The sequence below is a fragment of the Bicyclus anynana genome, chromosome 6, assembly GCF_947172395.1.
Source record: "Bicyclus anynana chromosome 6, ilBicAnyn1.1, whole genome shotgun sequence".
Taxonomy (NCBI): Eukaryota; Metazoa; Arthropoda; class Insecta; order Lepidoptera; family Nymphalidae; genus Bicyclus; species Bicyclus anynana.
The window spans coordinates 17139841-17164167 of NC_069088.1; the positions used below are offsets into that span (position 1 = coordinate 17139841).

Genomic DNA, 24327 nt, shown 5'->3' on the forward strand with positions numbered 1-24327 from the left:
TAAACCAGGGTATTATAATTTGTTTTAAATTTCAGCAAAAATCGGTTCAGTAGTTAAAGAGTAACAAACATTTATACAAACTTTCGCGTATATAATATTCGTAGTATGAATAGGTATTTGAAGTAACTTATGGCAATCAAGACACTCATAACATATCTATGCGGATGCCTGCGACTTTATCCGAAAGAAAAATCAGTGAAAGTATTTTAAATTTCCGTTTAAATATTACAAACACGACTCATAAAAGCTGAAACCAATAATATTTTAATAATATGAAACATACCAAGGTGTTAAAGTTGTACATTATATGGTTTTATGGTATGTAACAAAATAAATTAGCAAATATCCGCGTAGTATTTTTTTTCTTTTATTCTTTATAAGTTAGCCCTTGATTAAAATCTCACCTGATGGTAAGTGATAATGCAATCTAAGATGTAAGCGGGCTAACTTATTAGGAGTAGGATGAAATCCACACTCCTTTCGGTTTCTACACGACATCGTACTGGAACGCTAAATCGCTTGGCGGTACGTCTTTGGCGGTAGGGTAGTAACTAGCCAACCAACCATTTCTTACACGAGACAGTTGTGAGACCTTTCTTTTACAGTACCTACATAGTACTTGCATCTTTATATATAGTTTTTAGTTATTTATACCCAGCGATACGAGTAGGTGGACAATTTTGAAGTTCTATGAGTATTTGACCCATTCCTTTCCCGTTGACTAGGCAAACGAAATGTCAAGCATTGCTTGAATACAAGCTTCAGATGTATGTATATTAGAAGCGGACCTGTTGGACTCAGAGCCTGCCATAGTCAGACTTACTTCATTTAATGAAGGCTTCCATCTTAAATTGCATCATCACTTACCACCAGGTGCGATCAAGTGCTAACTTCTTTAGAATAAAAAAGCAAACGTTTCCGCTTAATAGATGCAAAAAATCCACTGCATACCCTGAGGGCTAAACAAACCTGCATTAGAGCAGAAATTCACTATGAATAATTTGCACATTTAGTACCTACCCTTATTAAAAACATTTTGCACGCCACTGGTACTTGTAAATGCTATAGTCATTACTATGGCTCTGAAAAGTAGCAAGTTTTTAGGGTCCTGACCATCAAGAATCCAGGTTTAGACCGCATATTTAAAAATATTTTCGCATAATATCAGAAATTTTGACCTTAGTCAGTGGCAACCCTTCGAAAAATACTTTTAGAGCCTTTGTTAGAGAATTTATAAATCTTTAGCGAAGTCGTGATATGAAGCTAAATGCCTTGTAAGTTACTTATGATATTCCATAAAAATATAACGTATCGTATATACATATCACTATGTCGTATCACAAAAATTTACGCTTTCAATTCATTTATTTGCAGATTGTATTATATACAAATTCCGTTTTATACTTGTACAAATGAGGATCTGGACCTTTGAAACATGCCATATTTCAAATTGGTGGCTTTGACTTCATAGTCACCTTACGTACCTATTGGTAAGAGTATGAGTTGACAAACACTAATTAAATATTTTATTATTTTTAATTTTCATTACTTTAGAATCTCAGTATTGATATAGGCATGGTAATTTTATTTTTAATCAGATTAACATGCAATATATATTATTAATTTGTGCATTTATATTTTATTATTTTTTAACTTTAAAAATATTTGCACGTCTAATTCGTTATTATAATTGTAATAATGTATTTGTTTGTTACCCATGTTTTAGCAAATAAATTATTATTATAATAAACTTTCCAAAATGAGGTACATCTGGTTATTGCAGGCGCTCATTTTACAATAGACGATGTCCTGTCTGGAATGTTCATTTGATGCTACCTACCTACGCAGCGAAAGTTCTCGAGATGATATCGCTAACAAATGCGTTCCAAGCAAAACATAAGAGAAAATTATTGTTCTTTATAATTTATTTTCTTCTAGAATTTTTGTACGCTTCAATAGTTGTACTGCTGTATACGAATATATTTCTGTTTTTATACAAATCGAGAAAATCAAAGATCATAAAAAGATCGATCCAAATGTAACTAATCCTTTGATTTTATATAGGTACCGGCTATAAGCTATCACGTATCTATACTAATATAATAAAGCTGAGGAGTTTGTTTGTTTGTTTGTTTGTTTGATTGAACGCGCTAATCTCAGGAACTACTGATCCGATTTGAAAAATTCTTTCAGTGTTAGACAGTCCATTTATCGAGGAAGGCTATAGGCTAGATATTATCCACGTATTCCTACGGAAACGGGAACCACGCGGGTGAAACCGCGCTGCGTCAGCTAGCTATGTATGAAATACTTTATTCTCGTAGATACCTCAACTTCTCAGATTTACTTTGTACGGCTTATCCGTGGTTTCTAAAAAAATACCTCGAGTAGGAAATGGTTTGCAATCAAGCTAGTCAGTTGATAAGGCAAGTATATTTAGGTGAGTATTAGAAAACTTTGGCTGGTGGCAGGCTTCGGCCGTGGCTAGTTACCACCCTACTGACAAAGACGTACCGCCAATCGATTTAGGATATCGTGTGTGTTCCGGTACGATTTCGTGTAGAAACCGAAAGAGGTGTGGATTTTCATCCTCCTCCTAACAAGTTAGTCCACTTCCATCTTAGATTGCATCATCACTTCATCAGGTGAGATTGTAGTCAAGAGCTAACTTTTAAAAATAAAAAAAACCTTTTTTCAATACTGGTTACTTAAAAAAGTCTTCCAGGTAAGCAGTACTTTTATGCTTCTATAAAGAGCCACTGTGAATACAAAGGAAAATAAAATGTTGCAACAATAGGTAAATTAATTATTATTATTGACCTACAAGATTATTGTTACTCGTAGATAGCATGATGAAAAAACCACGTCATCTATCATTAATCTAATTGACCTATTACTATACAAAGTAGCTTATAATCCAGTGTTCTTAGAAATAAAGTCACGTATCGTCGGCGAAGCGATGTTCGCAAAGACACTAGGCGCGAAGGCACTACCACATCCTCTTCCGTATGAAACTATACCGACTGCTAAATTATCTTGAACTGCAGTACCGCCGGAATCACCCTGAAAAAACAATAACGATACATATTTTAAGTACTAGTAGACTAGATAATAGTAATATAGCCTATAGCCTTCCTCGATAAATGGGCTATCTAACACTGAAAGAATTTTTGAAATCGGACCAGTAGTTCCTGAGATTAGCGCGTTCAATCAAACAAACAAACAAACTCTTCAGCTTTATAATATTAGTATATAGTTTCGTTATTATCAACCCATATTCGGCTCACTGCTGAGCTCGAATCTCCTCTTAGAATTAGAGGGGACTCTTGTGGACTCCAACTTTTCAGTTGTGTGCATTTTAAGAAATTAAATATCACGTGTCTCAAACGGTGAAGGAAAATATCGTGAGGAAACCTGCATACCAGAGATTTTTTCTAATTCTCAGCGTGTGTGAAGTCTGCCAATCCGCATTGGGCCAGCGTGGTGGACTAAATTGACCTAACCCTTCTCATTCAAAGAGGAGTCTCGAACACTGTTTACCAACAAACAATTTATTTGTCGGAGGATTAGATAGTAGCCATCTTACGTAACGTTTATCTGTCAGTTGTTTGTCTGTGGACATCTGCCAGTTGACGATTTCGGGAAAAGCTCGCGGTAGCTCTCAAGTTTATTTAGATGAACTTGGTTTAATGCTTATGCTGGATCTAGTCAGTTTAGCAGTGAGTAAGAGAATTGGGTGAGTCAGTTATCCGTATAGTGAGGCCTATAATAATAACATTGCATTGTTAGTAACTTGGCTGGGATGCAACACGAGTGGAGAAGGAGAGTATTAGTATACTGTAAAAGGACCCTTTAACCCTGCTACTAGCGGTTGCCAGTCCGTGATTTCACTCGTGGCTGCCTTACTGCCATACGCTAGTTAATTCTGGTTTACGCTTCTGGGGTCTGCCAACTCTCCTTTTACTTAGTGGACCCCGCCATTCAGTGACGGTGTCTACCTGTTTTGAGTTATATAGAGGGAAAAATAGTATTCAAGTTTCGTTGAATAGTTACATACCCTCAGTAATATCACATCTGAATAAATAGATCACCAGAAGCTATAATGCATTGTGAAGGTAGAGTCAGCAAAATACAGACCTGGCAAGTCCCTTTTCCTCCAAAGTAGAAGTTCCCCGCACACAGCTGATTCCTGGTCAGCGTAGTTGGATACACCAAGAAACACTGCCAATAGTTCACTACTGGCAAACTTACTGCCATCAGTCTATTCGGTATGGAACTGGCGCCTTGCTGCAAAAGATTCACCTCCAGTAAAGTTGGCTATCATTCAGCTACAGTTGAATACGTTCAAAGTTAAAATCTAATAACCGGCCAAGTTCGGCCACGCGCAGTGTAGGGTTAGCACTTTAAGCCCTTATAAAGCACAAGCATACCTATAGCGATATCCTACACAGTGGTATAGAAAAGAAAAAAGTCATTCTCATTTCCCAAAAAACCTACACTATAAAATAAACGAATAAGAAAAGTTCACTTTACATGTAAGGGAGGTAGGTACGCTAAAAAAAACTTTTTTCCAAGATTTTATTATACGACTTTGTCTACATTTTTTGACACCGCATTCATTTAAATTGGTTCAGTAGTTTTGTCGTTACGCTTACGGTGGAACATACATACATACATCAGATGAGATTGCAGTCAAGTCCAAGAGGACTACGTCCAGCAGTTGATGTCCATCGGCTGTTAATAATGATGATGATCTTCACCAAGTAACTTAGCCTGCATTATTATTTTATCCAGAGAACAGGACCTACACGTATGAAACCGCGAGACGTAAGCTAATAATGTACCTGTAATCTGCCCCAACCAGATACATTAATTTGGCCCGATACTGGTCTATTTCTGGGCGCTATAGCAACAGGCTGCATCGTCTCACTGAACTGGATGGGTTCTGCGGTCTTGATGTAAGCGACGTCCTTGTCAAAGGGTGGGTCGTCATATTCAGGATGTGGTACTATTTCTATGATCGGAATCACTGTGCCGTTCTTGCGGAATGAACTACCAGCTCTCAGGACCACGGTTGAAGGGTCTACACTGGAAATAAGTAGATAAAAATCAATTATTATTGCATTGTAATAGAGGCAGGTTTCCTTTCTCATGGAATTATGACGATTTCGAGCATACTCGTGCCTAATGCTCCGATGTAATTTGGCAAGCGGTGGTAATGTTAAATTCTTTGACGATCACTATGACCAAGGCCTATAGCCATGTAGCACGTCGATTCTCTTTCTACAAACACTAACGTTTCGAAAATTAAAAAATGTGTGGGAATGACATTCACTATCTACAGGTCACTCGATCAACTTGTACATCGGATATGTCATTCCCATGCATTTTGTTACTTTTCGAAGCGTTAGTGTTCGTAGAAAAGAATAGACATGCCACGTGGCTACAGGTCCTGGACCGACGCGACGGCTTGATGTGTAGTCAGAGAGCGGTGTAACACCACTAAAATTCTTAATTCTGAGCTGAGAAATTCAACTGATTTTTCCGGGATGAAAAGTAGCCTATGTGTTAATCCAGGCTATAATCTATCTCTATTTCAAAATTCAGGTGATTCAGTTCAGTAGCCGAGGGTTGAAAGAGTAACAAACATTCACACAATCAAAATTATCAGGTTTTCGCAAATCTCGAAAAACCATGGATTTTTTCGAGATAAAAAGTAGCCTATGTGTCAACCCAGAGTAAAATCTATTTTCATTCCAAATTTCAGCCAAATCGCTTCATTAGTAGCGGCGTTAAAGAGTAACAAACATCCAAATATCCATACAAACTTTCGCGTTTATAATATTAGTAGGACAGTTGGAAGTAGGATATTAAAAAAAAATTACGTCAGTGAAATAAACATGCTACAACTACAGTGCTTAAACTGCAGCTACTTTGTAGTAGAGAAAAATAAAGTGGAATTTAGTTCCCTAGTGTACAAACAAGCATTTTATCTAAGAAGCCCACTTACTTCTGCGCGCAGTGTGCCGCCGTCAATATATACCGCTCACTAACAATGAACCCCCCACAGAAGTACGAATTGTTCACAATGAAGGAAACTTGGTGGGGGTAGTCCTCTATGTTCGCCTCCTCACCTCCCACGATCCTCTCGTCGACTCTCGTAACTACTCGATTAGTTTCGAACAATGGATACTTTTCTGATAGAATTATTTCTGTAATACAAAATAATTTTGATAAATTAATGTCGTTATCCAAAGGTTGTCTAGAACAAAGAGAGTAAATAAATATCGAGTATCTGTAACATTGTATTGTGTGAATAGACTAATAAAATAGGCAGACGATATCTCGTCATCAAACAATAATTAAAAGAGTTTAAAGATTGGTGGTTCGATCCCCGCCCCGTTGGTCTATTATCGGACCTACACCTAATACAGTCTGGGGCATGGGAATATTGGTAATATTAAAAAAAATTAGCAATTATTCTTTAAAAAAAATGAAGCACTATAATAGCACCGAGTATCTATGTGTGAGTGTAAAGTGTATTTACGATTAGTGGCGGTATGTCTTCATAATATGTGCATCTGTGTGCGTGTCGGCGTATACGTATTTATGCGAACTGGCAGAATTGTGATGCGTCAATTTTTAGTTCAGGAGACGGTATCTGGACTTTAATTACGTGTATGGTTGGGACGATCAGACTCATAACAGACAGATAAGGAACTCAACATACAAAAATATCTTTTTGATTTTTTTTTCTGTCTGTATGTTCATACTGTTATAGACTAATGATGTGAAAGTGTTATAAATGTTCAAGTGTACCACATAGGTGTGATAACAGACATAACAACTACGCTTCAGGTTGGAGAATACACTTGCACTTTGCAAGCACTTTGTAAATCACTTTGCAGGACGAATGTTACCGTATGTTGCTCTATTTGTAGGCGACTTTTGTACATAGTATTGTTATGGTACCTATTAAGTATATAGAGGGTCAACCGAACGTCAAAAAGGGATACTACTTAACATGGGCCTAAAGCCAAGTTACAGATTAATAGGCTAGACTATGACAATAAATTGAAAAAATATCATATTTTTGAGACGTAAAAAGGTACTAAAAATTTAAATATTTAAATTTTTTTTCGACAATACGAGAAAATGCTGTCGGTGTCGGTCATAATGGTCTATATTTTATCGTTTCTATGACGTCACGTAAACAGTAAAAGTTATTAATTAGTTTGACGTTTATTCCTTTAGTACATCAATATGGAAATAACATATCAGATTGATAGGTTAAACACGTAGCCTATGAATAACAAAAGTCCATCCTAACAGGGCAAGTTAAATACAGGACTAGGAAAAGCAATATACACTTCAGACTAGGGGTTCAATAAATTCAGATTCAAAATTCATTTATTTCAATTAGGTGTACAAGTACTATTGAAACGTCATGACATGTCATGGTGATAATTACAGTTTAAAACTTAAAATTGAAGTTACGAGGGTTCCAAACGCGTTATGGTCCGAGAAGTGGAAATAGAACACAAGTGACAAATTTATTTTATCTAGATACATTAAAGCTAAGTCAAATGCAATTTGCAAACTGATTTAATCAGCTTTACTATCTGAAAAGAATCTCTGAGATAAATACACAGATCTCTTTACGATAAATCACTACTAACGAGCTTCTCGATTTGTTTGAATACATAAAGCTTCAGGATAATTTGAAAGCTTACAGCCTACTTCTCTATGGTCTATGGAACATAAAGCACTTAAGCTACGCTTAAGCGAGTCCAGATGGTTTAGATCTACGTTAGCTTGCGAACTCTCTTAACAATGGAAGCAGTTAGTCTCAAAATAACGAAGCCATTGTTATTCATAAACTACAGACACGAGGAAAGGCAGGCTTTGGAATGAAAATCTGAATATACAATTAACAACAAGCTTTATTCTGGTATTCTGATATAAGTAGTTGTGATTTTGATATTATGAACGCTTAGTTGTAGTGGATTGTTACCCGTCTAAGCTAAACCAAAAGGAAGGGTAATTATGTTGGCACTCTATGTATGTATGTATGTTCTACCGCAGCGCCTAAGCCACTGAACTCCACGGCTCTACCGTGACAATTTTTATTCTTATGCATTTCTCTATTTCGATCTGAAATATTTTCTTGTTTCGTTCTTTTTAGACTCATTTTTACATAGTTTTTTTTATAATTTATATGTATAATTGTTTTAATGCTTTATCGCTCAAAGAAAGTAGTATGATGGCGAAAACAATGTCTTCAATGTCGTCGTCTTGAGGTATTTTCTACTATCTTTAAAAGGTTAACTTTAGAGTTTTCTTTGTTCTGTGTTACTTGCCACAAGCTCGCGTTTTCTATGTTCTGTTATCTTTAGAATATCTGCCTTTAGGTACAGCGCCGCAAAAAATTATTTAATTCTAGACCAAAAAAGAATGCTCTATTTGATCCCATAACAAATAGAGCATTTTATTGGTCTTGTTCCGTCTTGCGTCTTGGTCTTTGAAGAGCATGGGCTCTTCTCGGACCAAGACGCATTTGGCACCGCTAAAGCTAAAGCTTTAAATTTAAGTTCAAAGTGAACTTCATAAATGAATTTGGAGTTACGACTTTTAGCCCAGTCAATTAAGCAAAATAAATAGGTCAACCTCGGAATAATAAACTACACACTCTTAACATCCTTACTAACAACCCCAATTTGGCTCACTATTGAGCACGACTCTCCTCTCAGAATGAGGGATATGAAGCAAATAATTCTCCACGCTGGATCAATACGGCTTGACAAACATCATACAAGTAGGGAATTTGGAAAATTCTCAGATATGCAGGTTTCTTCACGATGTTTTTCCTTCACCGTTTTGAGACACGTGATATTTAATTTCTTGCTCAATGTTACCATCATTGGAGTTAGAAAAACTGAGGTAATCGAGATAAAATGTTTAACGTGACAGTATAGTCTTTAACAATTTATGATGCAGAGCTGAGATTTTATGAAACTTATGAAATAACTTTCAAAACACCAAAATGAAGGTGCATACGAGTTTTCAGCCTATTTATCTATCACTAGCCGAATCACCGTGGTTCCCGTTCCCGTAAGAATACGGGGATAATATAAAGCCTGTGACACTTATAAATAACGTAGCTTTCTAATGGTAAAAAAAAATAAAACCAGCTTGGTAAATTCAAATATTACCCCCTACAATACTGTAAACCTTACCTCTTTATAATATTAGTAATTATATTGTTTTAATAGTATTTATATTATTTAATTTAGTAACTATATTATTAGTTATATTAGTATTTATAATATATATTTCGAGGTGTAATCCTTACTTGACTGGCATATTATTTCTTCACTCTGACTAGACAATATTCAATTTCAAAGTATAATGCAAAGTTATTACTACATTAAGAACTTTCACAAAGTTGCGATTCTTATTAAAATAAGCGCCGAAGCGGATTATAGGATAAAAGCGCAGAAACTTAACTAATAACCTTAGGACATATTTTTAAAAGTCTTACCTGTAGACTTTTTGAAAAGTCTTTTGGTAGAATAATTAGATAAAAAAGAGATGGTCCATTACAGGTCCACTTTTGTACCCCGTTTCATATAAATTTTAAAAATACAAGGATTTTATTAAAATCTAAATAAGTGAATAAATCTAACTAAATAATCTTTTTATTTAGTTAAAATTATAGAATAAATAAAATGAAAACCCAAGTTTTATAATAATAACATGGCGCCCATAAAGCAACTATGACATGACAATTGACAGCAAACGTCAAATCGACTACTGCGTTGAAAACGTCATTATTACGTGTTGCATTTTTTGGAAGCAAATGAATAATATTTCGAAAGACTTAAAATACATTGGTAGAATTGTATAATCAAAAATAGTTAAAAAAATATATTTTCTTTTATTTCCGCCAGGGTACAATGACTGATCCTGGGCTCCATACAATTTTGGACCATCTTCTTTGTTTTGATCTTATATTATTTCTATGAAAGTCTAATACAATTTAAGCTTCGCTAGTGTTCGGACTCAAACTGAGAGGTCATGTGTTCTAACCCCGCCCGGTATACTGTTTTTGTAACGACTACTACCTAATCATTCATGGAATATTGGTCATATTAAAAATAAAAAAATTATTTTATGAAAGCTAAACCTATATCGGACGTCTGTCGTCCGGGCAAAACTCTGTTTATTTTTTAATATTTCATTCCTTATCAAACAAAGTAGGTACCAGAATCTATACTAATATTATAAAGCTGAAGAGTTTGTTTGTTTGATTGAACGCGCTAATCTCAGGAACTACTGGGCCGATATGAAAAATTCTTTCAGTGTTAGATAGCCCATTTATCGAGGAAGGTTATATATTAGTCCCATATTCCTACGGGAACGGGAACCATGCGGGTGAAACCGCGCGGCGTCAGATATTTGTTTATATTGGGAGATACGGCATGAAAGTCTATTGAATGGTTTTGAATAGTGCAAACACAGACAGATACGAATTTCGAGAATATATATTTTTTTTTTATTTTGTTACTCTTCTTGTATAGCTTTAGATATTTTTTTTATAATTTTATTTAACGTTCCGAAACTTCATTTCTGTTTTCTTACTATAATTTTTAATAGTCGACGCCTCGCAGTTTCACTCTCGTAGTTCCCGTTTCAGTGAGAATATGCGGATATCTTTGATCGGTTCAGCCCCTGTAGCAAAGTGGCACATCCATTCTCTTTCTACGATCGCAAACGCTTTGAAACTAGAAAAATGTATAGGAATGATTTGCTATCATTTGCTATGGACAGGTCACGTGATCAAGATCTGTCATTCCCATACATTTTTCTAGTTTTTGATCGAGCGTTTGCGATCGTAGAAAGAGAATCGACGTGCCACTTGGCTACAGGGGCAGTAGATCCAGCGATTGCTATAATACCACAAACTTTACCTCTTCACAATATTACTATTGAATATGTTAAAATAACCGTCATCCTAATATTCATTCCACGCACGGTCAAAGGAAAGTTGTTACACGTTCCGAGACATTAGTCATTACTTGGTACAATCAGCAAAACAAATCAAGTCGAAAGTTTAACTCTTTAATGATTTATGTATGACCGGATAACAGTTCACTCTTACCAAATGATCCGTGATTAAATTGGCTAGTAAAATGAGTTAACCTATTTACTAACTTGACCACTTACTGATATGAGAGCCATAGAACCCATTTGATATTTCGTTATAAAGGGGAATGTCCACCAGCCCATACAACTTTGGCCCAAGAAACCCAGTTACGCCCCCCCATAAAAGTATATGGAGATGATAATATGATGTATAAATAAGAATTTGGTTAAATAATTTTTTTAATAAAAGTTTGCTAGACATAAAAAAAAAATATTTTATTTTATCACTCTCACTGCTCAAAAAGTACACCGGAGATGAAGTAACATTAAAGCTGTACATGAATAGATTTATTGTTTTATGTAACCAACAAGCTTAACAAATAAATCAATAAATGAAACAACCAACCAACCAGGCAGTGGCGTGCATATGGTTGTCGGTCAGGGTATGCACTAGTAATAAAATTAAGCTAAGTGGAAAAATCTGTATTTACTAATGAAGACAACTCTTAGGATATGCAGTACTTTAATGCATGTATGAAGTGCACACCACTACTTGGAGGCCATTAGATCAGCTTCTACTAGAAGAAATTATTGTAATGATGTTAACAATTGTAAATTATAATATTGTATTACTTTTCTAAAAAAGAGTGACTGTTGAGTTTCTTGCTGACACTCCTCAGCAGAACTTGTCTTCCTATCTGGTGATGAGGTCTGTCTGTCTGTCTGGAGATGGACAAATAGTCAACCTTATTATTTCAAAAGTGCTTGTTTGCAAAACCAAGGCTTAGTTTACAAGCACTGTAAATAAATGAATTTACAAATGTATTACAGCGAGGAAAACAACATTGATTTGGAGTGTTTGTCGCTATTACATAATTATTTTCCGTTCTTCAGTTGAGCAAGATGCTGCTTTATCAGTCGTTTTCCAGCAATTTTGACAAACTTGGGATGACTCTGGATAACTGAAATAGTAATAAAATATGAAAATCCAGCAAATAATTTAATCAGAGTTTTAAAATTGGTTTACTTAGTGGATTTAATAATGTTATGTTATTCCACAATTTATTCGTCGTCATCATCAACCTATATTCGGCTCACTACTGAGCTCGAGTCTCCTCTCAGAATGATAGGGGTTAGGCCAATAGTCCACCACACTGGCCCAATGCGGATTGGCAGACTTCACACACACTGAGAATTAAGATAATTCTCTAGTATGCACAATTTATTACTGTTTTAAAATTGGTTTAGGGTGTGAAAATGTAGCAAACTGACATACAAACTCACAGTTCACATTTAATATTAATCAGGAAAGTAGGATAAATATACTATAATACTTCTATGCACTAAATATTGCTTGAACAAACCATCAACAATGCAAGAAAACCTATGTGCTGTCCTACATCTGACTAGATGTTATGCCTTCTACGCCAGTAATTACACAGTAAATGTACTTTTTAATACAGCAATATTGGTTAGTCATAAAAATACACTGAGCGACACTTCAACACTTATATGGGAAACTACACTCTGTTGTGACTTGACACAATAACATGACAAAAATTATTAAAGTTATACATATTATTTCTTATGAATAATAATCGTTTTTCACATTAAAAATGGATCAAACATTATTTATGCTGCCTGCACCTGCTGTGTACTTGTTTACGAGCATGTTTCAAACAGAATGTATTCGTATTTTCCTGACATTTTATTGACAATTGATGCCAACTATAATAATTTTAATATTGATATTAACATTGATTAATGCAGCGTAAATGTCCTCTTGTATTTACATCTGAGAGCTGAAATAAACTTGTAATTTTTCCGGTTCAGGGTCAACATTATTCGAATTTCGAATTTAACTTCGTGCAAGTTTTATTTATATTATAGCTGTGGTTTGAAAAATTATAATTCGGTTCAAAAAATACTGAAGGTAAACAGAAAACAGACAAAATCAGTAAATCAATTCAATGACATTATCTAATTAATAAAATGAGAATGACATTGACAATTATTGACATCAACAGATTATCTGTCCAAAAGTCAAATCGATGTTGCCATACGAAACACGAAAAATCGAATAACTTCGTATCGATTTCTAATTGAATAATTTTATTACTAGAATAACACGTCATTGTTTTCACCATCTTTTACACGACGCAATGGTTTTTATTGGTTTTCAATAATAAATAAAGTGATTCAAGAAGAAGGTTTATACAAGTAGTTTGTCATGATATTGCGTTTTCACCCGGACAAAATTGCGGACGCCTGCAATTTTATGTCAATGTATTATGTAAACATAATATATTATCTACAATATGTATACTATTTATACATACATAGAAATATATAGAATTTGATTTAGTTAGATCGGATGAAAGGAAAAAGTTATCGGAAGAAAGGGATTGAATATCAACTATTAAGACCACTTTGACCACTTATTTATATCAGCTTAGTATAGCTGTAGCTTGCGCGTTGGCCGATCGTGTAGCTAGCTTATATAGAGTATGGAAAAATTGTATAAAAAAACCGCATTGCACGCGCCGAAGTTACGGGCTTGCGCTACTACTCATATTATATATTAGCTACTTATTATTACTAGCTGACGCCGTGCGGTTTACCCGCGTGGTTCCCGTTCCCGTATGAATGCGGATATAATATATAGCTAATAGCCTTCCTCGATTAATGAGTTATCTAACACTGAAAGAATTTTTCAAATCGGACCAGTAGTGCCTGAGATTAAAAAACAAACAAACAAACTCTCCAGCTTTATAATATTAGTATAGATAGTATTTAAATGGCGTAGTTGGTAATGTTTCTACGCAGTGATCCTATGTTCTTAATGTTATGGCCGATTATTATTATTATCCATTTAAATATCGATTAAACTAAAAAAATCAGTTGAGTTCTTAGTGGTTGGTTATAGCGAAAAATATAATAGGTACTTTGATATCAAGAAACGTTTTATAATGTCGACTATGCAATGGTTTTTAAAGAGTGAGGCAGATATTATAATCAAAAACATTATAATCTATTACAACTTTTGCTTTTCCAGGTGATTTTGTTGTAGAAAAAGATCGATTATTATTATTCGGTTAAAATATTGATTAAACCAAATAAATCACTTAGCTGGCAACACTGTTCATGTTCGTGTCTTCAAAAATGTCATACAACAACTATAATATTGTCAAATATCGTTGTGAAACTTATTTTTTGGGGAAAGTTATAGCAAACCGCTATGGATAAAGTAATTTATTCATTATTAAACAAAAATTATCAAGTATTTTTTAGTTTTATGTAAAGTGGGGGGCGGGGACGAAAGGTCTGGGCCGGGAATGGACATTCCCCTTTCCACAGTATACACAATATAATTGTAATATATATTATAATTTATTTTCAGTTCATATTTCATAATATGTGCTCTGATTATATCATTAAATGTGATAGTTTTCTATTTACCAAGAGATGGGTTATCTGCTTGGTCTGTCAACTACCTACTATTAGAAAAATTAAAAAAAAGGTATGGCACTGAAACAACTACCCTAATAAAGCTAGTAGGCCTTAAAAAAAAAGTGACTAAATATAAATAGGTTAGTCGATATTTATTTTTTAAATGTTTCGAAAACCCGTTTTAAAAAAATATCTCACCAGAAGCACACAACCCGACCACAAACACAGAACACCATATATAACACCACATGACTGTAGCAGGAAAGTAACTGACCAAATTAAACGTCGATGCATACCAACATGAAAGTTATATACTCCTACCTGAGCGGCTCATTAGAATACCGTATATAAAGCACCCACATCACGTAGCTACGTCTGTCATATCACATTATTAATAGGTTAGTAAAGTGACTTTGCTGGTACATCAGCTATCATCACTTGTTACATGATAAGTCCTGCCGGTTCTGAGGGCTGGTTTACATTGTTCCAGTCACTGCTAATACGACTTTTTTCTATATAAGTATGACAATGTATAGCAAAAGCTTAAATCTCTTTTCCTAAAAGTAACGGCTTCTTAGAATAATACTATTTTCTAATATTCATTTATATACGTATAAAGCACCCACATCACGTAGCTACGTGTAATGTGATATGACGCATTTTTCATAGTTTAGTGAAGCTGGTGTACCAGTAAAGTGCTGGTACACCAGCATACCAATAACCACATAACATGAGCGTAAAATTCTTTTTAAAATAAAGATAAATCCACACCCAGAAGCTGCTTCTAAATTACTTACATAGTTATTCTTCAAAGATATCACTGTCGGTCGATTGACGCTGCTTGTAACTTAGCGACATACGATTCAATCACGTAGATCTTATAATTACATATATCACATGATCAAGATAAATATCTCGCTGAAATGGTTTAGTTTAGTAGGCTATACTATTTCAGTCAGTTTACTTTTTTCAGTTATTTTACACAGTTTATTTTAGTATGTTTTTAAAGCAAGCTTAACTCTCACAAAAGAGAGACAGTTCCTGCAATGAACTGTTTTCTATCGATCTTTTATGTATATAATGTACAAAACAATTTGCAACAATTGTATCAATATCACATTTCAAAGTATTCTCTACTATAAACTACTAAACAAAAGCTGGTTAAACAACAAGTTTAGGGTTTCAAAACAAAGCTTTAACGTGAATACAGCAATCGAGCCACACACTTTAAAGTATGTCTAGATTTCAGTGGCACTAGATTATACCGTAAACACTAGATACTTTAGCTCAGTACATCTATTGAACACAGCAGCTTTAGTTCACGCCACTTAGAGTCAGAAATGCTATTGTGTAGCTGCAATAGAGTGAATTAGATCGCTAGACTGGAATGGCATGAGAGCAATGTGAATTGGCCGTAAACCGATTTTACGAGTGTAAAGGCGAACACAAATTAGTACAGCTTTTAGCTAACAAACATTGCAAACATTTTGACATTTATTTGCAGACTTGACTTTTTTTTATAATTATATACTCGTACATCCGTAATATATATTTTTTTCTGATTGTGTAAGTGCCGTTTTAAATTGGAATCGGCCGAAAGAAGCCGTGATAGCCCAGTGGATATGACCTCGGCCTCCGTTTCTGAAGGGTGTGGGTTCGAATCTGGTTCGGAGCATGCAGGCGTTTCAGTTATGTGCATTTTAAGAATTGAAGTAACCCCTCTCATTCTGAGAGAAGACTCGTGCTCAGCAGTGATCTGAATGTTGGTTGATAATGATGAAGTGCCATAGCTTCTAAATTGTACCTCAGTGACGTCACTGTACTATATTAATATTACGTGTATGTACATAATATGTATGTCTGTGATTTTCTCAAAAACTATTTACCAGAGCGGGATAGGGTGTTTTTTTTAAATCGCCTATATACAGCGATACTTCGCAGGATAAACAAGGGACACATCCAACAGAGTGCCGTTGTGTGTGCATTAACCCGAGGCGTGGATGTTATACAGGTTGTAGCAATCCCAAATGCACACAGGACAGTGATAAAAATAATTTGATTACGAAATTCAGAAAAGACAGCCTGATATGTGATCAGCTTTATTTATTGTCCGTACCGCGGTTCACTTATTATCTCTTATGCTAAATTTGAAGTAGCACTAATGCTATGTACAATAGAGCTACCTACATCTAAATGTAGCTGTACAATAGAGCTACATCTAAATGTAACTCTATACAATAGAGCTACATCTAAATGTAACTCTATACAATAGAGCTACATCTAAATGTAACTCTATACAATAGAGCTACATCTAAATGTAACTCTATACAACAGAGCTACATCTAAATGTAACTCTATACAATAGAGCTACATCTAAATGTAACTCTATACAATAGAGCTACATCTAAATGTAACTCTATACAACAGAGCTACATCTAAATGTAGCTCTATACAATAGAGCTACATATAAATGTAGCTCTATACAACAGAGCTACATCTAAATGTAGCTCTATACAATAGAGCTACATCTAAATGTAGCTCTATACAATAGAGCTACATCTAAATGTAACTCTATACAATAGAGCTACATCTAAATGTAACTCTATACAATAGAGCTACATCTAAATGTAACTCTATACAACAGAGCTACATCTAAATGTAGCTCTATACAATAGAGCTACATCTAAATGTAGCTCTATACAATAGAGCTACATCTAAATGTAGCTCTATACAATAGAGCTACATCTAAATGTAGCTCTATTGTGAATGAGTGTTTGCAATCACATAAGAGTAATATTTAGATAAATCTATCTATAGCTAATAAAAAATAATGGTATAAATCGCTAGTCATTTATCACCTAATAATTATTAATTAACTTCTTCTTAGATTAATGTAAATAATTTGGATCAATAAGTATAGAACAATTAGGCAAAGTTAATATGTTTTGAATAACATTTGAATAAAAACAATACATAATTATAAATTAAATTATTTTTCTATCTTTGTATTTCAAGTATTTTTGTATCTTTGCATATTTGAATGTAACGAATAAACTCATAATTTACTGGAATTATTTGAAAAATTCTTTCAGCAATAAAAAGTTACGTTATCAGGGAGTAACATAGGCTATATTTTATCCCGATATTCCTACCGGAACAAATACTGCTCGGGTGAAACCGATGAGCGTCTGCTAGTTAGTGTATGTCAGGAAAATAATAACTATCGAACTGACTGAATTAATATCAAAGTACAACCACTACTCAATGAGTTAGCTAGCTATCTACTATTTCGACAACATTTCCTTTTGTGACATGCACTGTTAAACTTGAGCATTCACTTGTAAAAGACATCGAACTATCGCCGTTTTTATATTTGTCGAACTAAATGAGCCGAGCCAAGCATAGAGCCAATCATTGCTACGAACATCGTAAGAATTCTAGCGAACACTGGATTCGATCAAGCAAATCTGCTCGCTAGACTGCTCGCTAAAATGTTCTCGTATATTTCTGTGATGTAACATTCGCACGAATGCTCATTACAAGTGAATGATCAAGTCTATCAGCACTTTTAAGAAACGATTTTGGGAAAATATAATCTCAAGAAGAGAAAATAGAAGGGAGTAGTCGCAGGCTACTGATAATATGAAATGATACAACAAGCTACCGGTATGTATTCATTTTAATACACTTAATACATGCATATTCAAGAGTACATTTATACATATATATTTACTAACATATAATATCATATTTGAAGTACATTTATTTTATTTAAGAACACAAAAAAAATGTTAGAATAAGAAATAGTAAGGTACAAATGAAATACTATAATTCAAAAGTCTGTTTACGAAATTATTCTTTGTGAAAATGCGAATTAAGAGGCTAAACACCGTCATATTTGGCATAAATCCATAAACGGTATAAAATGCTCTAGCTTGAATAACTATAATCAGTTAACTAATAACTATAATAGTTATTAAAAACTAACAACTATAATAGTTATTCAATTATACATACGTCATTCAAACGAAAAATTAAATATCGATTCGTTGTGGTTGTCAGTTGATGGTTAACTGACAACCACAACGTTTGAACGTTTGAAATTCTACCAACAGATATAGATTTTACACATTTTACATTGAAAATAACAATTACAATTTAGACATGTTATAATATTTAGTTATGTTATTATTAACCGATTACACACCAAGGTTATCGTGTAAAAAGTCACGTATTTCTGGCGCGGCGAGATCTGCGAAGAGACTTGGTGACGATTCGTGCCCACAAACCCCTGTGAATGTTACTAGAGCCACCACCATGCCGTCTTGGATGGCTGCTCCATCAGTTTCACGCTGTAATTGAAATATAGTAATCAAAACTTGAAACAAAAAACTCGTGATAGCCCAATGGATATGACCTCTGCCGCCGATTCCGGAGGGTGTAATCAAAAAAAAAAACAAAATTCCTTTATTTCTAGTAGGCTCAGTATACAAGCACTTTTGATACGTCAGTTAACTATTTGTAAAGATTCTACCACCGGTTCGGAAGGCAGATTCTGCTGAGAAGAAACTGGCAAGAAACTCAACAGTTGCTCTTTTTTAAAAAAAAAAAAATCATACAATAATATAATATTGTATGTGTTTTCAAATCCGCTCCGGGGCATGCACCTTCAGCTTTCCAGTTGTGTGTATTTTAAGAAATTAAATATATCGTGTCTCAAACGGTGAAGGAAAACATCGTGAGGAAACCTGCATACCAGAGAATTGTCTTGATTCTCTGCGTGTGTGAAGTCTGCCAATCCGCATTGTGCCAGCGTGGTGGACTATTGGCCTAACTCCTCTCATTCACAGAGGAGACTCGAGCTCAGTAGTGAGCCGAATATGGATTGATGACGAGTAATCAAAACATAAAGAAGAATGACACTGGTCATGGAAACAGTAGGCTCGATTCGTGGGTCCAATTACTACAAGTGGAAAATATTAATTCGGTGAGCATGGGTGATTTATATTATAACTAGCGGACGCCCGCAACTTCGTCCGACCTTACACCTCCTTAATCCGGCACTGTCGCAAACTCCATTCTTAGCAAACCTCTACTTACTATAAGCTACTCCGCCAAATTTCATCTTTGTAAGACAAGCGGTTTGGAGACTTCGTGATGAATGACCTCTCGCATTTATATATTAAGATTCTCTCCCCGGAAATTTGGTGGTGCTACATCCCTGTGCCTCAGAGAGAATATGACATTCATAAATAACATGGCTTTCTAGTGGTAAAAGAACTTTTAAAATTGGTTCAGTAGATACAATGTTTACCCTCATACAACATCACAAACTTGACATCTTTATAATATTAGTATAAATAGGTACTCGTGAAATTCGGCGTAAAACGAATTTTAATAAAAATATTTTCACTCTTGTTTTCCATTAAGAGAAGAAAAGGAAAATGTCCAAATATTGCGTAACAGTCTGCGTCACGATAAATTGATAGCTTCGGACAAAAATTTAACACCGAAATAAAAGTTGTAAATGAAAATAAATGGGCCATACCTCAGGCTTGGTTTGTTTCACAACACGTTTCTACACTTTTTTGTGTGAAAAAACCTTTTAATTGTATTAATTTTACACTTGAATGTGGTATAATCTGCCTTGTTAGCCTAGTGGTCGGAAAAATCATAATCACATTATAAATGTCAATGTCATAGCTTTAATGCCAATAGATTATGCGGGTCTAGGTGATGGGTACATAATAATTACATGTTGATACATTATAACTAGTAAAGTCGATTGTAGACGGCCTTAATGTACTAGTAGTATCTATAATAAATATCATTATGAGATGATTATAATTTTTTTCTTATTTTAAATCTTTGTTATAGGATTAATTGTTTAATAATGAATCATCATCATTCATCATTATCAAACCATATTCTTCTCACTGCAGAATGAGAGGTTTGAGACTTACAGACATATATTTAATTTCTACGCACACAACTGAAAAGTTAAGGACCGGATTCTAATTCACACCCTCTGGAATTGGAGGCAGAGTATACATGTAATTTTTAATATATATTTTTGGAAATATTTATAAACTATTTTATAACTTAAATAATAATTTTTTTTTTTCATATGCAGAAGTAGAAATCCTCGAATACCTAGCTTAGTTGGTTGCCGAACTTTGACCGTGTCACCATGAGTATTTCAGAAGGTTCTTTACATTTTTACTTCTAATAAGTAATAAATAGTAAGTAAATCAAACCTGACAATCTTCGAGCTCCTCTCCTCCTAAGTGGAAATTGGACGAGCACGCCTTATTCCTCGTCATTAGCGTGGGGTACGCGATTTGGCACTTCATAGAGTCGTACATGTGGGCCAATGTCTTCATCACTCTACTAGGAGCATCGACCGCCTCTCCCTGGAAATAAAAAATCAAAGAACTGAAACTATCGGATAGACAACTAGCGGAAGCCCGCAACTTTGTTCACCCTTAGACCTCCTTAATTCGGCCTTGTCGCAAAATCCGTTCTTTTAGTGAACGTGTACAAACTGTAAACTACATCCCTGTGTAATTTATTAATTGTGGTTTTCGATTTTTAGTAATGAGTGATCTTTCGCGTTAATGATATTATGCGAGCCGATGTCTAGCGGTTTCCCTTGAGAACATAAGGATAAATTATAGCATAAGACACTCACAAAGAACGTGGCTTTCTAATGGTAAAAGAATTTTTTAAATCGGTTCAGTAGATCCAAAGACTACCTCTTAGAACACCACAAACTTTACCTCTTTACAATATTAGTATAGATTTAAATATCCGCCGTCCCTGCCAAATTTCATCCTTATATGCAATAAAAAAATAGTTTGAAATATATTTACCCGTCTGCCCCATCCAACTATAACCACATCACCAGCCAAGGCTCTAGATCTCGGGGGCAGAGCTATCGGCTGTATAGTCTTGGTGAACACGATGGGCTCAGCGGTGATCATGTACCCAACATCTTTGTCGAAGGCGGGCTCGTTGTAGTCCGGATGGGTCACCACTTCAGCGATGGGTATGATGAGACCGTTGTGACGGAAAGTGCTACCAGCTCGGAGGACAACTTGTTCCGGACTGACACTGAAAGAAAAACAACCTTTGTCATCTCTCCAAAGTGCTTTATGAAGGCTCCTATAAGCGGAATCGTCAACACCTTGAAGTTATGGGAAATACTTCCGAGCATCCTGTATTTTAACTGTATCACATGAAGCATTTGAGCTGCCTCGTTAGCCCAGTGCTAAGCCTATGGGGTTTCGATTCACAATCCTGAATAAGATAGGCCAGATACGAGTAAAGATAGTTAGGATAATGATTATTTGAACTCACTTCATTTTTTGGGTTCCGAACGTACATAGTCCAAAAACGGAACCCTTATAATCCGCCTCGCGCACAATTTAAGGTCTGTCTGTTTTTAAAACTACATCCAAAACGTTTTCGCAACTTTTACTCACTCAATCACACTCAGACGTACAGACATTTACACATCAAAAAATCTATAAACTTGGTAATAACATTTAAAATATACATGGTGTTACATATTCTCGGGTAACAAAAGCCCAAATGTAACAATCAATATCGTTAATTTATGAAATGTCGGAATGTCATCTCTATTTCACGCTCTTCAATTTTTTTCTGTCTGCAGTAATAAATCTTATCTCTGTACCAAAAATCAGCACCATTCCCCATAGATAGAATGACAGAAAATAGATTAAGCGCTAGGTAGAATAACTCTAGCGGGGATAGAATCCTTGCATGCTCTGTGAGGTGTTACTCTGTTTAAAGACAATGGTTTTCCTCTTACCATGAGGTTGGACCATCTGAATGGACCGTCAATTAATACTATAAAATACTCGTATCGCGGTGTTTGTTAATACATTTTCTTTTATTTATAAGCCAAAACAACGTTTGCCAGGTCAGCTAGTAGCAGTAGCGTGCATATGGTTTTTAACTAGGGTATGCACTATAAGTAAAAATTGGAAAATTCCTTGTCCAAATATGTATTCTGTGGTCCAACTTAGCTTTGTATTGTGACTGTTGAGTCCTTAGGGTAGGCAGTGCTTTTTTCATCTATGAAGTGCACGCCACTGGCTAGTAGATACTATAAAGAAACTAACCCATAGGTACAGTGCGCGGGAGCGACGATGTCTTTCTCGCCAATAATAATACCGCCGCAGTAATACGTGTTGTCAATTTTGAAGGACACTTGGTAGGGTTGATCCTCTATGGTACCCTCCACTCCAGTTGATGATCTCGAGTCTATCAACTTCACTCCCTTTCGACCTTCTGCGGCTGAATGCTGGGAGGATATAGCCTCTGAAATCAAATAAGAATAATATAAACTCGCAAATTTTTACGCGGCGTAAATCACTTGGTGATCAAGTTTCATCACAAAATGACTTTGCTACTCATATCCTCAAAAGGTTGTTTGGCAGTCAGTATTCGATTTTTTGTTTCTTCCGCATGGTATATTAGGCCTAATCTCGTCAGCTCTATTGTGTCATCTAACAATTTACAATATGGAGGATTTAATTGTACTATTGTATTTTCTTCTGAGAAGGTGCATGGTACCAGATTAATGTATTCCCATCTTAGCAGATGTACTTTGGTACAGATTAAATAATATACGTAAATTATAATACGTCTAAACGAACGTCAGGAAGTCCATCGATGTACTCAACACACTTAATTATAACTTAACTATCAAATTTTATCACACACATAAAATTAACTGGGCAAACCACGTAAAAACTTGTAAATGAGTTACATAAAAACTCGTAAATAGGTTACATAAAAAGTTGTAATTACTTACCCGAATCAGCCCACCCCACCGCACTCAGCACACAAACAGAAAGCCAAAACCACATGTTTACAGAAAGTACTTCACAAAATTAAATGACATCTGCCCAGATGAAAGTTACCAGATATATACTCTCACCATGGTGACCAATTAGCATACTGCTTACAAATCACCCACATAATTAGCGTGATCGGTGATTGATATGTTTCTAAATTACCCTCAGATCAATAATCGTTTGTAATTACAATTGATATTGTTACACATCTCATTCAAGTATGGACGAGATTCTAAATTTAGATGTCCGATTTTTTGCTCGTTATGTGGGTAGTTTTGCAAAGTTATGCAAACTTGCTGTCAACAGATGTTTTCAATAGTTAGCGGTGTAGCATATTGTTTCGTAGTTTAGCGTGCGGTGCAGAACTTAATTGAGCTTCCCGTATTTTACTTGGGAAAAGTTTTCTCATAAAGTACAATGCAATTTTCATTAAAAAAATTCTGTAGGAAGTTGTAAAGTTGGTGGAGCTACACCCTCGTGCTTTGGATAGCCGTCGGTCCGACGATTAAATTTTGAATAACATCTGATAGTATTAAATAATTTAGCTTTTTTAGCATAATCACTAAGCCCGCATTTGAGCTTCGTGGTGGTTCTAACCCTGATTCTGTGACGGGGAGGTTCCTATGATGACCATAGTTCAAACAACTGGGTCGAAATATCGACATAGCCTCGCCGTTTCGAGGTACTTACCGTTATAGTATGCGCATTATCATCTGAGTCGTCCGGTCATAAAAGTCAAAAAAGATAGGAATGTGCAGCGCGCCTACCTGCGCACCCTAATTATCGATAAACGGCTACCTGCGCACGTGCTAATGATGAGTCAATAATGATTTGGACGATTCTGATT

General features: G+C 35.2%; 2 protein-coding genes across 2 annotated transcripts; both read right to left on the bottom strand.

Annotated features, from left to right (window-relative positions):
• Nucleotides 1-2792: 2792 nt before the first annotated feature.
• LOC112050563 (trypsin-3) lies at nt 2793-14924 on the bottom strand. Its single transcript, XM_024088854.2, has 5 exons — nt 14794-14924; nt 6011-6212; nt 4845-5088; nt 4138-4287; nt 2793-3063 (listed from the first exon to the last, which is right to left on the bottom strand). Exons 1-5 carry the CDS (start codon nt 14843-14845, stop codon nt 2911-2913), a joined length of 801 nt encoding a protein of 266 aa, XP_023944622.1. The 5' UTR covers nt 14846-14924; the 3' UTR covers nt 2793-2910.
• Nucleotides 14925-18262: 3338 nt separating this feature from the next.
• LOC112050565 (trypsin-7-like) lies at nt 18263-23657 on the bottom strand. The gene is made up of 5 exons (XM_024088857.2): nt 23438-23657; nt 22743-22941; nt 21468-21708; nt 20853-21008; nt 18263-18947 (listed from the first exon to the last, which is right to left on the bottom strand). Exons 1-5 carry the CDS (start codon nt 23490-23492, stop codon nt 18795-18797), a joined length of 804 nt encoding a protein of 267 aa, XP_023944625.1. The 5' UTR covers nt 23493-23657; the 3' UTR covers nt 18263-18794.
• Between the last annotated feature and the right edge of the window lie 670 nt (nt 23658-24327).

Excerpts from the sequence above, each read along its gene's own strand:
- LOC112050563 (XM_024088854.2), bottom strand. The coding sequence starts at position 14,845 with ATGTGGTGTTATATATGGTGTTCTGTGTTTGTGGTCGGGTTGTGTGCT. Across the intron at positions 6,213-14,793 it reads GGTCGGGTTGTGTGCTTCTG|AAATAATTCTATCAGAAAAG; the intron begins GTGAGATATTTT and ends TTTGTATTACAG. Across the intron at positions 4,288-4,844 it reads CTGGTTGGGGCAGATTACAG|CAAGGCGCCAGTTCCATACC; the intron begins GTACATTATTAG and ends AATCTTTTGCAG.
- LOC112050565 (XM_024088857.2), bottom strand. The coding sequence starts at position 23,492 with ATGTGGTTTTGGCTTTCTGTTTGTGTGCTGAGTGCGGTGGGGTGGGCT. Across the intron at positions 21,009-21,467 it reads TAGTTGGATGGGGCAGACGG|GGAGAGGCGGTCGATGCTCC; the intron begins GTAAATATATTT and ends TTTTATTTCCAG. Across the intron at positions 18,948-20,852 it reads AGGAGCTCGAAGATTGTCAG|CGTGAAACTGATGGAGCAGC; the intron begins GTTTGATTTACT and ends TTTCAATTACAG.